The sequence below is a fragment of the Denticeps clupeoides genome, chromosome 8 (genome assembly GCF_900700375.1).
Source record: "Denticeps clupeoides chromosome 8, fDenClu1.1, whole genome shotgun sequence".
NCBI classification, from domain to species: domain Eukaryota; kingdom Metazoa; phylum Chordata; class Actinopteri; order Clupeiformes; family Denticipitidae; genus Denticeps; species Denticeps clupeoides.
Genome location: NC_041714.1, coordinates 10,105,854 through 10,120,582, shown reverse-complemented (window position 1 = coordinate 10,120,582; position 14,729 = coordinate 10,105,854). Strand labels below are relative to the sequence as shown.

Sequence of the window (14,729 nt, the reverse complement as noted above, 5' to 3'; positions counted from 1 at the left end):
CGGCATCTAAACCGCAGATGCGGTGCGAATGTGTGATGCTGCCGCCAAGTTTGGATAAAACAGACAGTTTATTGTTTTTTATGGTGTTGACAGCCTCTATTTATTTCTTCACTCGTAAGTTTATGTTGTCATTTGTTTGCTTCGCACATTTTACTTTACTTGCTAGCCATGATTTCACATGTTAGCACGGGTCAGCTGCTGTAATAATGTGTCATGCCATTCAGACAAATACACAGTGTTAATAATATTAATTATATTACACATTTAAGTCTACATTATGATTGTACAACAGTTAACTATTGTGCTGGGAATAAGTTTTTGGCTCCCTTAGGGTGCCCATTGAAGCTAGCGACCCGGGAGTCGCCGAGACAATCCGACATATCGGATTGGTCGGTGCCGTCAACAGGGGTTGGGAAAACACGGAAAAACATAACATAACATATTGGTTGCTTCGTTGGGGCCTACGGGACGGCCACAAATAGGCCTCGCCTCACAATCCGAGTCTCACAATCTTACATATTTGATGTGTCACTACCACATCAAAACCTGGAATATTAGGAAAAAAGCAAAAATAAAGCCATGTCTTGCATTTGTGGCTGCCACACTAAGACCTTGAAATACACAAAAAAAAAAAACGCACAACATGACATATTGGTTGCTTCATTGGGGACTATGGTACGCCAAAAGTGTAAAAAAAAAAAAAAAGTTTTTTTTTAATTTTGCACTGATACAGTTGAGTGCACACACACGAGTTTCATGTTTTATTTCATCTCGTATATCTTGGCAACATTGACGTTTTGAGTCCGTGACTCTTTCCAGTCACTTTTTTGGCACTTAATGCGGGTCTTAGCGAAGCACTGGCACACTATACATCAAAAATTCTTACTTTATTGTGTGAGGTGTGATATTACTTTTATAAGCGATCGGAGTGGCCGTGGCCGAGCTATTAACCCTTTGGTTAAGAGTCAAAATTTGGTGCATTGTGACATTTCATATATGGACATTTTTGAATCAGATCAGAGGCTATGGCTGGTAGCTACGCATGAACACAGACCCCATGCTGACAGGTATCACATATGCGCAGATACTGAGTGACCACTTCATCCATGCTTGGGTGGCAGGTCACCCAGGACAGGGAATCTATTTTCCAGCACACACACCATTCAATCACACCTACTACCCATGCAGAGCACAAGCATGATGGACATGGGATGATGGAAGGGGGTCAGGAACTCATATCTGCTTATTAATCTTATTGTGTGTCTTTTCAGAGTTGGTAATATCTTAAACAATGTTTTAGTGCTTGTTTTTGTCGGTCTGCCATCCTGTTTTGCAAGGAGTCACTACCTGTGTCACTTCTCACATACCTTTTTGTGACAGAATGCTGTTTTGTAGATGTACTGTGTTGTTGCACATATGGACCCATGCTTCCCAGCAATTTTAGGTGTAGGGGGCAGTATTGTTTTTTTGGTGTGGGGTCACAACAACAGACAACTCTGCCACCCAAAATTTAAAAGCGGTTTATTGGAGGCTGTGCTCGGTTCATAGAGGTCAACGATTGCATGAGCTGCCACTCTCTCTTATTTCCGCACAAGAACTGTGATTTTTGTACCATATCGCCCCAGCTACAGCAGGATATATGAATCATATAAAAAAACTCCACTCTGGACACATGGGGGGTTTACACCATTGATCATCAGTGCAGATTTCTGCATCGTGTGCATGTGTTTGTAATGTATTGAAGCGCTCTTTAAATCCAAGACACGGGGCTCCTTCTCCTGTACTCTGTGGGTGAGCTGTGAATAAAGAAACAAGTGCACTGCGTACCAGTTTGGAAGTACAGAATTGGAAAAGTTTTTGCTGCCTCTCTGTCTCACTGTTTCAAGGGACAATGTAAATCCTGACATTCCAGACATGGTGGGAAGCACAGCACTGGCATCGCACTTTGTCTGACATATGCAAGTGACGCTGGATAAAGCAGAGCTTCTCCAGGAGATTAGATCAGAGTCAGATCAGAACCCCCTTTCTTCTCTGTCAAAAAAAAAAAAAAAAACGAGGGTGCAAGTGGAAATCTGGCTCCTGGTTGCCTCCTGGTTGCACTCATTGATATCTTGGGAAAGAAGAAGAAGGAGGAGGAGAAGAAAAAATCTGCTTTAATGCTGCATTTCTTTTTTTGTGTTCAAAGTTCTTTGCTTTGCCCCCTGCAGTAAAATGTTGAATTTAAACCCTACAGAAACCAACACCTGCAGGAGATGTCAGAGTGACTCAGGTACCCTTCTGTGTTGTTCTTTTGGCTTGTCAAACACATCAGTGAAGAGCTCTCTTCTCTACCTGCCTCCTCCATCGCCGCCACCCTCCTGTCCCCCTGAGCATCCATTCTTCTTCTTGTTTTTTTGTTTTTGGGCTTTCGTTTTTACTTTTTTTTTTTTTATGTTGCAGCTCATCTGTTAGAGCTCACAGACTCTGGGTGCTGCTGACATGCTTCTAATCTGTCATCTGTTGGCGGCCTGCAGGCCATTGGCTGCTAGATGGACATCATAACTTTATTTTTTTGTCATTTAAATGTGTTTTATGATTTGAAAGATGGCTTATTTTTTGGCATTTTGCATCACTGTTCCACTCATCGGGGTCTGGTCAGAGAGTTGGGAGATTATTATGTTTTGCTAATGAAATTAAAGGAATTCTGTTCATGCTGCTTACATTTGATTAAATCCCTTTGTGATTTGTGAAAAATGGCAAACCGGAACTCCCACTAACCCTTGAATCTGACCCTGACATCCAGACCTCGGCTGCTCCATCTCGTGTGCCTACACCAGGCTTTGGCCTCACCATGATCTGTTTCATGTGTACAGATTTTTTCTTTTTTTGGGGTCACCTTTGATTGTTGTGCACATTCCATGACACCCTTAGCCTCAGGTCAGCTCATCAGCTTACTGTACACCAGTTACTGTGATCTCAGAATGATCTGTTGCTTTAAGAATCTCACAGCTCCACATCTCTCACCTGGACAGATGTTTCTGGTATATATTGTACGGTTTTAGCCCGCCAATAGTAAGCAAAATCATTACAAATGATTTTCTGGCTCCTGAACAGTGATCTAAAGTTGCACCGCGAGGTTGAAAGCGGCTGTTGTCACAGTTTTGCAATCAAAGATGACCTGTGATCATTTTCTCACAATGTCCGAAATTAAGCATGGCCATATAACAGGGTGCCTCATATAATTTATTTACCAGAGTGTGATAGCATGCAAAGCCAGAAAAGCATGGAGGCAAGACAAAGGAATGTCCCTGGAGAAAGCAATAAAAAGATGGATTCAGTAGGCGTTTAGTCTACATTCCTGTTACGGTTTATTAGGTCTGCAATTTGTGACGATCTTATAATACTGCTGCAATCACACAGTCTGTGGAAAGCTTTAGAGAGGCTGAAGAGATGAGTGGAAACAAACTGGGATGAAGTGTAGGTAGTGTGTTTGATGGTTGCTCGGGTCGCGTCTTTGTTCTGCCGTGTCTCGAGTGTGCCTTTGCACAGTCCTGCTGAAGTCTTTCCTGATTGGTCACGGCCTCCGATGGGATGTCTCCGTGTGACCCAGTGGCCTCAGCCAAGAGGTAATTGCTCCAGCGTTAGCGCATCTCCCTGCTCCAGCCGCTCAGTAATTAGTAAGTGGGCTTTCCTCGCTCCTTGTCATTAGTTAATAGCGGCCTGCTGCCTGCCGCACAGGCACACGCCCTTGTTAACACACGGCCCTGTTAAAACCGATCCGCGTTAACGTACACTCCTGTTAACGGGCACTGTGTCTGCTCCCTCTGGTGCTGCCCAAGGCCGCGGTGGAGACTGGAGCTTGCAAATCGACGGGCAACATAGCACGAGATAACAAGGCTTACGAACTGGGTGAAGAGTAACTGTCAGCTGATTCCATTCAGCATTTCGTAGCTGCTATGAATGATCCCGTTATTTATTTATGCATGATATATAGATATATTTGCTTGTTTTTTTTCTTGAACTATAAATGCTTCATTTACCTGTTGGATGTTATAGGGCTGTTTCACTGTATCAGTATTGGAATATTACATTATTGAAATATACATGATATGCGTGACATTGCGACACAATACTGTGAATTTTTTTTACATGTGTGCTGATATACTGATTAGGGGTGTAGAGAATGGAGGAAAGCAAATGAGGAGATGCCTACTGTCTCCTCTCTTTTTTAAAAACATAGTCATCTGGATGTCAGAAATAATTATACACCAACATTAGGGACTGGGTCCATAGTTTTATAATCTTCTCCAAGATACAGATAACTGGTAAGCCATCCTTTCTTGTTAATTTCTGTAAATGAAGATGGGGCATCACTTGGTGTGACATTAGCGATGGTACTGCGTCACATATAGACCCTCAACCCTAACCGGTCAGAAAATCAGTTTGACAGGAGCATAGTACAAAAAAAAAAAGACAGGTCCAAACCCCACTTGCTGCAAAACAAAACTGTTGCACATGCCAGTGGTAAATTCCATTTATTAATGCCTCGTGATTCAGCATCTCAGTCATCGTCCCATTCCTGTTCAGTCCACTTGAGACCAGGTAAATTCGGTGTCTGTGGAATCCTTCTTCTAATCCTCCAGCTCTTTCTACAAGAGACACTTACATGGCTCACCTGGTAGGCATTACTAAAATAAAGACAATTTGGGTTATTTTTCAAGAGGGATTTCAAGAGGTTTTGTGTTTTAAGCTACTTAGAGCTGCTGAGAAAAACAATAATAGACGGAGGCATCAGAAAAGTTGGGCTAATTTGCATTAGGTGTAGAAAATGAACTTTTGATTACAGAATTAAGCATGTGACTAGTCCACAGATATGAGGACTAGTGCAACTATTTAGCAAAGTCAATTTGGGCTGGAATCACCTCTCTGTAACAGATTGAGATATCAGGAGAAACAAACTGGCTGGTCGCTTCCATAAACAGCCAGGACCTGATTTGTCTCACTCTTGTCTTGCCACTTTGCAGTCCTGCTGTCTGTAGGCACCGGCCACACTGACCCGTCCATGTGTCACTGCACCCGTGCGTCCAGCGGGCGCGGCCATGTGGCATCGTATCCTCAGCAGAGGGGCCATGTGCTCAGGAGGACAGGGTGTTTAGGCTCGAGGAGAGGCTCTGAAAAGGCCCGTAAACCCTCGCCAGCATGTCTGGCTCTCCACCGAGCATCCATATGAGCACTCGTTGACTCCAGGCCAGTGTGGCTGTTGGCAGTGTGGAGGGAGGTGGGCCGCATTTTTACTTTACTTCCAAGCCTGAAGATGTTTTAATGGCCAGTTATTGCTTGTAGTATTGCAGAATTGTGTATTATTTTGCTGATCATCAATAAATAAATACATTTAAATATTTTACTGTTTAATTGTCTTCTTTCTGTTAACATTACAATTATTTTATAGCAAGTCTAATCACAGTTTTTTAGTAACACATACACCTGGTAGTAGTAGCCTAGTGGGTAACACACTCGCCTATGAACCAGAAGACCCGGGTTCGAATCCCCCTTACTACCATTGTGTCCCTGAGCAAGACACTTAACCCTAAGTTGCTCCAGGGGGGGACTGTCCCTGTAACTACTGGTTGTAAGTCGCTCTGGATAAGGGCGTCTCATAAATGCTGTAAATGTAAATACACCTTATCTAGAAGACTGATTTTTTTTTTGCATTTAACTTCGAAACATAAGAATATAAATTCAAAATTTTCTATTTCCCTTAATAATTCAACCAAAAAATTATGTTAGTCCTGTTACCTTACTTGCTGTCTTGAGCGCCCTTTAAAAAAATCCAGGATATTGTATATCATTTGCTGCTATGAATATTTAAGAGACTCCGGGAGCTTCCAGGAGAAGTGGGATGTCTGAATCATGTTCCTAATAAATAGTCACTTTACAGAAACCTTCAGCAACAATTCTATTGCTGGGATGGAACTGGCACCGTTTGAAATGTTGGGTGGGGTGATGTATCCGCAGGTAGTTTTGTCGATTTGTTGTATTAGTGCGTTCTTCCACAAATTCAACGGATCGCATCCTCCTAATTATTTTGCCCTCCCTTCTCATTTGGCTTTAAACTAAATTACCCATGATTCTCCTCATGCAAAGTTAAATAGAGAAAGTAGCACAAAGAAAAGACATAATTTAAATAAGCAGCAGTCAAAAATAATTGTGTTGTGAAATAATAATCATTTGATTACGTAATAATTGCAACAGGCCTGATTGTGCTCAAGGTTTCTTTTGTTCTCTGCGGTTCTTCCCCCAAGTAGCTTATTCTTATTGTAGTCTGTCCACTGAAATCATGGTAGCTGTCGTCAATGATGCAATACTTGGAAAGAGCCATCTTGTTTTTCGCTGTTCCACTCTCACACATCACAGAGACGCGCAAACCCCGCGGACGGCTCTGCTTCCCACAAATTAGCCCTTAATTATTGATGTCCTTTATTGTTGCGTGTTGGTATACAGCACATATCCACTTCACCACGGGGTCAGGTTTACGTTAATTCCAGTTCTCCTTGCCTCGGCCTCTCAGATAACATTCCCTTCTTCAGAGACCCTGCTCCCCTTTCAGCTGCAGCCGTTACCGCCACCCTTGGCGAAAAAGACGTTCTGTAATTCACGCCGCTTTCCAGGTACAAATTTGCCCCTCGCTCCCTCAGCAGACCCTCCTCCACTTTACACTTGGTGTTGTAACACACAAAAAGGAATAAATAATGTGGAAAACAAAGAGGCTGTAATGCTGTAGGCATTTTTTAAAACTTGCTCTTCTTTCTACTTATGGCCCTTCTCTTTATTAGCATCCAAAAAGCAGCAGCTGCGAATGGAGCCGCTGGAGACACTGGTATTGGGCTGACGAAGAATAGTGAGAGGGAAGGGGAACCTGGGGGCAGGCATACTTTATGCAGCTTTTATGGTTATTTGCGTAACCATGGTGACCCAGGGACCACCAAGGGCAGTGGTTCCTTTCTGCTTTACCTTGTGGGGCAGCGGGAGAGCCGCTTTTTGACTGCGGCAAAAGGAATCAGAGCAGCAGAGTCTTGGGAGAGCTGGACGGCTCTGTCCATCTGTCCTGGTTTTGAGTTTGGCCTCCTCACCCAGCCTTCTGCTGCTGCTGCCACGCCCTGCAAAATCATAGAGTCGTGAGTTCGAATCCAGTAAAGGTTAAAGACACTATTTAGTTGTTGTACACCACTTACTATCATACTTGTTGAAAAGGAAGTCATGAAGATTTGATGTTGTAGGTATGCGTTTGTTCATTTGGTTGCAGTGTCACGGTTGTGGCTTATTCTGTACACCCTGAGTATGTATGATAGTTATGTCATGAATGTGCCTGACATATTGTCTGTGTGTGTCTGTGTGTGTGTGTGTGCGGTTATATAGCTGGCACTGTGGTACGTCAGACAGCACCATACGGTGCGCTGTCACAGCCCACCTCAACTATTGCCAGCAGAACACAGATCTGATGGAGGAGCAGGTGTCTGCTGAAACAGGGAGGGGGAGAGCAGGAGGTAGAGAACCAGTACAGACATGACCAACACACAGGATCAGATACAGACAGGACCAGTACAGACAAGTCCATATACAGACAAGTCCAGATACAGACAAGACCAGATACAGACAAGTCCAGATACAGACAAGTCCAGATACAGACAAGACCAGATACAGACAGGACCAGGTACAGACAGGACCAGATACAGACATGACCAGGTACAGACAAGACCAGATACAGACAGGACCAGGTACAGACAGGACCAGATACAGACATGACCAGATACAGACAAGACCAGGTACAGACAAGACCAGATACAGACATGACCAGATACAGACAGGACCAGATACAGACATGACCAGATACAGACATGACCAGATACAGACATGGCCAGATACAGACAGGACCAGGTACAGACAGGACCAGATACAGACATGACCAGATACAGACAAGTCCAGATACAGACAAGTCCAGATACAGACAAGTCCAGGTACAGACAGGACCAGATACAGACATGACCAGATACAGACATGACCAGATACAGACAGGACCAGGTACAGACAGGACCAGATACAGACATGACCAGATACAGACAGGACCAGATACAGACATGACCAGATACAGACATGGCCAGATACAGACAGGACCAGATACAGACAGGACCAGATACAGACAGGACCAGATACAGACATGGCCAGATACATACAGGACAAGATACAGACAGGACCAGATACAGACAGGACCAGATACAGACATGACCAGATACAGACATGGCCAGATACAGACAGGACCAGATACAGACAGGACCAGATACAGACAGGACCAGATACAGACATGGCCAGATACATACAGGACAAGATACAGACAGGACCAGATACAGACATGGCCAGATACAGACAGGACCAGATACAGACAGGACCAGATACAGACAAGACCAGACACAGATATGACCAGATACAGACAGCATGAATACAGACAGGACCAGATACACACAGGACCAGATACACACAGAACTAGTACAGACAGCACAAATACAGACAGGACCAGATACAGACGGGACCAGATACAGACAGGATTAGATCCAGACAGGATTAGATACAGACAGGACCGGATACAGAGAGGACTAATAAAGGCAGGACCAAATACAGACAGAACTAGTACAGACAAGACCAGCTGCAATACTCCAAATCCATGTCTCCACCTCGATCTTTGAGGCCCAGGTCAGTTTGTCCCTTTGCTCAGAAGTAAAAGATAGCAAACCAATACACAAATGTAATACGATGTCACCCTGGGTTGCCGCTGATGTCATCTATACATACATTCAATCATATATCATTACACCTATACAGGACCAGTATATAGACAGAATTATAGATGGTACAGGGCAAGTAAAACCTAGTTATAAACGCTGATATGGACACTGCTCGGGTTCAACCTCTGCACTCCACCCCTCAACTTGTCACATGACCAGAGTGGTATTTAGTGGGGAAAAAAATAGCAGATTTGGAGTGGCGATAATATGCCTCTAATGGTGGGGTAGAGTAATTCTCCTCTAAGTAAGTGTGTGATTCCAGAAAGACCTGCTGTGAAGCATTTTCACTGTGTGTGTGTGTGTGTGTGTGTGTGTGTGTGTTTGTGTGCAAGTGAGTGATTGCCTCCTCGAATCGAATGCCTGTCTTCATCCTCTCACATGTCCTCCGCATAACAGCATGTTTTTGAATTGGCAACGACATCAATGGCCATCGCTTGCTTGGCCGCTGCTATTGTCGTTTTTGATGATTAACAGCCGTAATAGAGCAACGGGAGTATCATTTTGGGGGGGGGGGGGGGGTAGAAATGCACACGCTGACGCCCGCTCCAGCTTTTATTTCCTCTGTGTTTGCTTGTTTGCATTCGGTTGGTATTAAGGACAAAAGAGGAGAGCAGCTGAGCAGTCTTATTAGTCATTACCAGCAGATCGATCCGGTGCAGGGAGGAGGCACGGCAGACGCCTGACTGCGCGTTCACCCTCCCTCTCTCTCTCTCTCTCTCTCTCTGTCTCTATCCCCCTCGTCTTCTCCACCCTGCTTCCTCCTCCTCGTCTCTTCATGCAGTCAGAAGGGTCAGTCTTTTTGCCGCACCACCCCCCACCCCATCTCCACGGAGAGCGGCAGGGAGGCGGCTATTGTTCCAGACGGCTGCCGGAGTGGCGCTCGTGAAAAAGGGGTTTCATTAGGTCTCTCTCAGACTCAGCCTGATGGCTGGGAAAAAGATGAGAGGTGCTGCACCACCGGAGCAGTGCAGGGCTGGGTTTGGTGTGTGAGCGTCGCACGCGCCCACACCGCCAAGCATGACCATAGTCCTCGTCCACGAGGAAGAACCAGGCTTTTAAATCCAGTTTAATGGCACCTATTAGCTGGAGGCTTTTCGCTTCTTGATGCCCTGAGTGGGGGGTGTGAGTGAGCGAGCGGGAGAGCAGGAATCAATGAGCGAATAAATAAACAAAAGCAAACAATAAATACAGCACCAGAGCTGTCGGAGCGATACCCTGTCATGTGCAGCTTTGGCCCAGCGGAGGGGGCCGCGGCCCGGTGCCAACTGCTGCCAAGCTCGCTGTCACCATGGCGATGCCAGCCACACGTTTGGCCCCGCTACTCGAGAGTGAAGCGCTGCCAGGACGCATCGCAGGAGAGATTCAGTGCCTGACATTCTTCACTCGATCTGCACTCCCTCTTTTTCATCCTCCCATCTATCACTTTCCCTCCCTCCCTCTCTCTCTCCCTCTCTCTCTCTCTCGCTCGCTTTTTTCTTTTCCCACCTCTCTGCTCCTCTCTCTCACTCTGTTCTGTCTTTCTCTTTACCTTCCTTTCACTCTCTCTCCTTTTCCCCCTCTTTTAACTGTCGCACTCCGTCACTGCACTCTCTCTCTCTTTCCCTGCCTCTCTTCTGCCCACCTGCCACCCTTTTCACATTCAACTCAACACCAGCATACACACACACACACCACTCCCGCTCAGAAAGAGAAGAGTGAGGGGTGGGAGACCCGTCTTTTGTTGCCGAATCGCCGCCTGCTGCGCTGCGGATGAGAAACATATGGTCCTGTGAGGAAACACCAACAGCCTGTGGCTCCCCCTAGTGACATAGTCGTTGAACTACAACAAAAGACAAAGACGTTGACGTTGCTGTCAAAAGCATGAACATGTTGTTAACAGGCTTTTGTTCTGTTCAGGTTTTTTGTAATATTTCATCATTTATTTTGGCATGGCTTTCATGCATCCCTCCTGTCATGCGTGATACATGCTGCATCAGTCTTCCTGTCAACGAATACAGGATGTCAATCAAGTGAATTTTTTTAGTGCTGCAGTACTTTACCTGTAAGTTATCATCTGGTAATGGAGCTATAGATCAGTCAAAGAACGTTTTTCACCCCCTCCTCCTCTCTCTTTCTGTCGCTCTGCAGCGCTCCTGTCGTCGTGGTGCGAGGAGCTGGGGCGCCTCCTGCTGCTGCGGCATCAGAAGAGCAGGCAGAGCGACCCTCAGGGCAAAGTGCCCATGCAACCGCCCATGAACTCCATGAAGCCGTCCCTCTCCCACGGGTCAGCCACCCCCTCCGCATCCCCAGCTGCACAGCCACGCAACACCTCTCATGAGTACAAACGTATTACCATGTTTACCAAAACATAAGTTATGTATTTTTATGTCATTTGAATGTAATGGTGTTCAGGTAGGCTGCTGTTTTTGACATAATTTAAATAATTCAAGCAATTTCATTTGGATGAATTTGTCACTTTATATTAAGAAATATAGATAAATGAATTCAATTTATGCAAAGAAAAAAATACAAGTATACTTTCTTGTAGACCATGAATGTAAGTGGATAGTTTTGGTTTTAATTGCATGGTAAGCGGTGTATATTTTACATTTTATTTCAAGCATTTGAGGTTTTATCACTGGTCAAATTAGAGAAACGGAGCATTGCTGAGTTCAATCATTCAATTGTCCATGTAAGTGCAGAAACAGAGCTGCTTCTGTTTCAGACCAGGAAAAAAGCAAATAATCAATCCTGCATCCATATTTCCTAATTACAATAACAAGCAGGATTAACCGCTGTCTCCCAGTGAGATTTTTGTTTTCCGTGAATCTTTTACGGATAAAAGTGCAGAGACTCTGTGTGTGGCGCCGTCCCATGCTGATGCTGCCGCTGCCACACTGCAGCGAGCTCTTATTGATCTTCAGCAGTCTGCAGGCTCCGTCTCCATGAGAAAAACACATCCTTCACCGCTGAGATAGTTCTCCTCTGAGTCAATAACACAATTACAGCATGAAGCCCAAAGCCCTCCTCAGAGAGAGCACCTACCTGCTCCTGATGTTTATTCTTTCATAACCGCTCTGGAGAAAGCACGTCACTTTTTTTGGACCGCAAATTCAAAAACAATCTTCAAAGTTTCGTTTTTTTTTTCTCTTTTCCTGCCTGTGGGAGGGAAATAAAACGTGTGTGTTTCTTTCTGCTCCTGCAGTGATGGGTCCTTTCCTTATGACTCAGTTCCCTGGCAGCAAAACACCAATCAAGCCCCTGGGTCATTGTCTGTAGTGACAACCGTGTGGGGCGTGACCAACACATCACAAAGTCAGGTATGAAAAGAACTTATTTGTACTCACGTCTCACGTTTCACATTATGTGCATTAAACCTGTGCCCGAAGAGAGACTGGGGGTTTAATGTGTGCATAAAGCAGTGCTGACAAGAAAATTCAAATTCCTCTTACACTGGCAATGTAGGAACGTGATAAAGACATTTTAAAAAATCATATAAATACGAGCTGCAATGCAAATGTTTGAAACAGGTTCTGGGCAACCCTGTGCCGAATAACAACAACCCCATGAATCCCGGGGGTAACTCTCTGGGCTCGGGCATGGCAGCCAGTAACCCCGGAATGAACTCCCCTCAGTTCCCTGGACAGCAGCAGCAGTTCCCGTCGAAGGGCGGCTCCAACCAAGCGTACATGCAGCAGGGCATGTACGGCAGAGGGGGACACCCGGGAGGCGGAGGCTTTGGTGGAAGGTGAGCGAGATTTGTGTTCTGCAGAAGTGCCACCGACCTGTATCCAGGGGTTACAGTAATGTCTGTCACACTGGGCTCGGCCTGCACAGCAGTCTGGGTATAATAAAGTAGTAAACCACAAGAGACCATGGAGCCAGTTTTCATGGTATTTTCTAACGCATTGCACATGGAGCATGTCCACTAATGTCACTTCAAAAGTCAGATAGAATCAAGAATGGACCTCTTGCTGGTTATCTGTATGTTGGAGAGGAGGAACTAACTACCCATTACGTCCTTTTCATTAGTCTGAATTCATTTCATAATCTGAAAAGACAAACCTTAATAATATCTATACTATATCTGTTTCACTTCAATTCAAACTTCACTTAAGGTCTCTTTGGCAAATGAGTGTATCTGCCGTAGTGTATAGTATAATACAGGAGTCACAAACCCTGGTCCTGGAGGGCACCAGTCATGCATAGTTTATACCTTTCCGTGTTCCACCACACCTGAAACAGAATCAGAAAACGTTATTAATAAATCTGTATTGTATAATGGGTTAAAACCATTTTTTCCTCAGAATTCTACACACGACAGCCCATAATGACAAAGTGAAAAATGTTTACACTTTACATTTTTTATTTTTAATAAAGTAGGCTTTTTTCACATTATGGGGTGTTGTGTGTAGAATTCTTCTGGCTTCATTATTAGTAGACCTTAACTTAGGTTACTGCTATGTTCAAATCAGTGTTTACAAAGATATTTGTTTTTCTAGCATATCTTTAATGATCACCTGCGACCTGCGGCAGATTTGTTATTTCCACTGGTTTCCTTATCCACTTGTCATTGTTTCTATGATCCTCCATCCGTCATGTTCTGTGAGTCTGAGCAGTTCTTCATTTTTATCCCATCTTCCACCATAGACATCTTTGTAGACATTCAATTCTCTATTCTTCTTCTGCTTTGACTAGTGGATATGCCAGGGAGCTGCTTTGGTTTTTACAAAGTACTCCTCAGCTTGGCTCAGTGGTTCAACTCTTACTGCTCTCGGACTGGTTTGTTTTCTTGAATTGAAAGACACAGTTAGTTTCATGTTAAAAATAGTGCAGGGCCAGACTGGCCTAGTGATTCACCCTGTCCACCCTGTACTTAGGTGAAGAGGCATTTCTCACCACCATTGAGCTACAACTTCTCCCTTTTTTTATTTTTTCTATGGACATGATTTTGCTTACATAGAATTTTGAATGCTGTAATAATTTCAAAATAGTCTCCAAATGTACTAGGATCACCAGAAGACTTCACCCTACTTTGTGCCTGAATATTTGTCCAAAAGACAAAAGAAACTGAATTACACACACAGCAAATCATCCCGGTGCCACAATCAGATTAAAGGACTGAAAGTGGTGTGGAACATGTAGGAATTACTTTATTCCTGTCTACACTGACAAGGCGGAGCTCAGTGTCTGTGCTTAAGGAAGCTGATCATTTTGAGTGCTAACCGGAGATCTTTTTTTTCCTGAAGTTACCCAGGCGGGCCAAATACCCCTGGAGGGATGGGCATGGCCCCTCCGAGTCAACCAGCTGCCGCCGCTGCTGCTGCTGCAGTTGCTGCCGCCGCTGCCACGGCAACCGCCACAGCAACTGCCACTGTAGCACTGCAGGAGACGCAAAACAAGGACATGAATCAGTACGGCCAGGTAAAAATCAACCTGCTCCATGGATCGTGGCCCATAACCCCTGTGTTGCTCTGAGGGAACTGACCCTGTAATTACAGAATGGTTGTGCGTAGATAGAAATGTTTCATTCTTTCTCGTCTCAGCAGATGTGTTCCTCATTCCAAATGGGGCCCACTCAAGGATACAACAACCAGTTCATAAGTCAACCAGGCCCTCGTGGACCCCCATCCATGGCAGGGGCCATGAACCCATCAGGCATGGCAGCTGGCATGAACAACGCTAACATGAGCGGACCCCCCATGGGCCTGAACCAGCCTCGGGCACCCGGCATGACCCCCTTCAGCAATCACGGGCAGAGGATGCCCCAGCAGGGATACCCCGGGCCCAGACCACAGTCCATGCCTATGCCAATGAAGAGGCCCTACCCTGGGGAGGTAAAGTCATTTCCCACAATTCCTGCTTTCCCCCTTCCTCTCCAGAATGTCCTTCAAATCATTCTGAAATTCCCAACCTGTCATATTCAATTATTGT

General features: G+C 45.0%; 1 protein-coding gene across 9 annotated transcripts in view; it reads left to right on the top strand.

Moving 5' to 3' along the window:
* Positions 1–14,729, top strand: part of zmiz1a (zinc finger, MIZ-type containing 1a) — a 103,169-nt gene that overhangs the window by 79,222 nt on the left and 9,218 nt on the right. For 5 of the 9 annotated variants that reach the window (XM_028988843.1, XM_028988842.1, XM_028988849.1 and 2 more), the window contains 6 exons: positions 2,234–2,269; positions 10,944–11,079; positions 12,001–12,115; positions 12,326–12,543; positions 14,045–14,219; positions 14,342–14,632. In XM_028988843.1, the coding sequence (XP_028844676.1) occupies positions 2,234–2,269; positions 10,944–11,079; positions 12,001–12,115; positions 12,326–12,543; positions 14,045–14,219; positions 14,342–14,632 (971 nt within the window). The remainder of the gene's footprint in view (positions 1–2,233; positions 2,270–10,943; positions 11,080–12,000; positions 12,116–12,325; positions 12,544–14,044; positions 14,220–14,341; positions 14,633–14,729) is intronic. The other 4 variants (XM_028988846.1, XM_028988851.1, XM_028988845.1 and 1 more) reach the window with 3 other exon arrangements.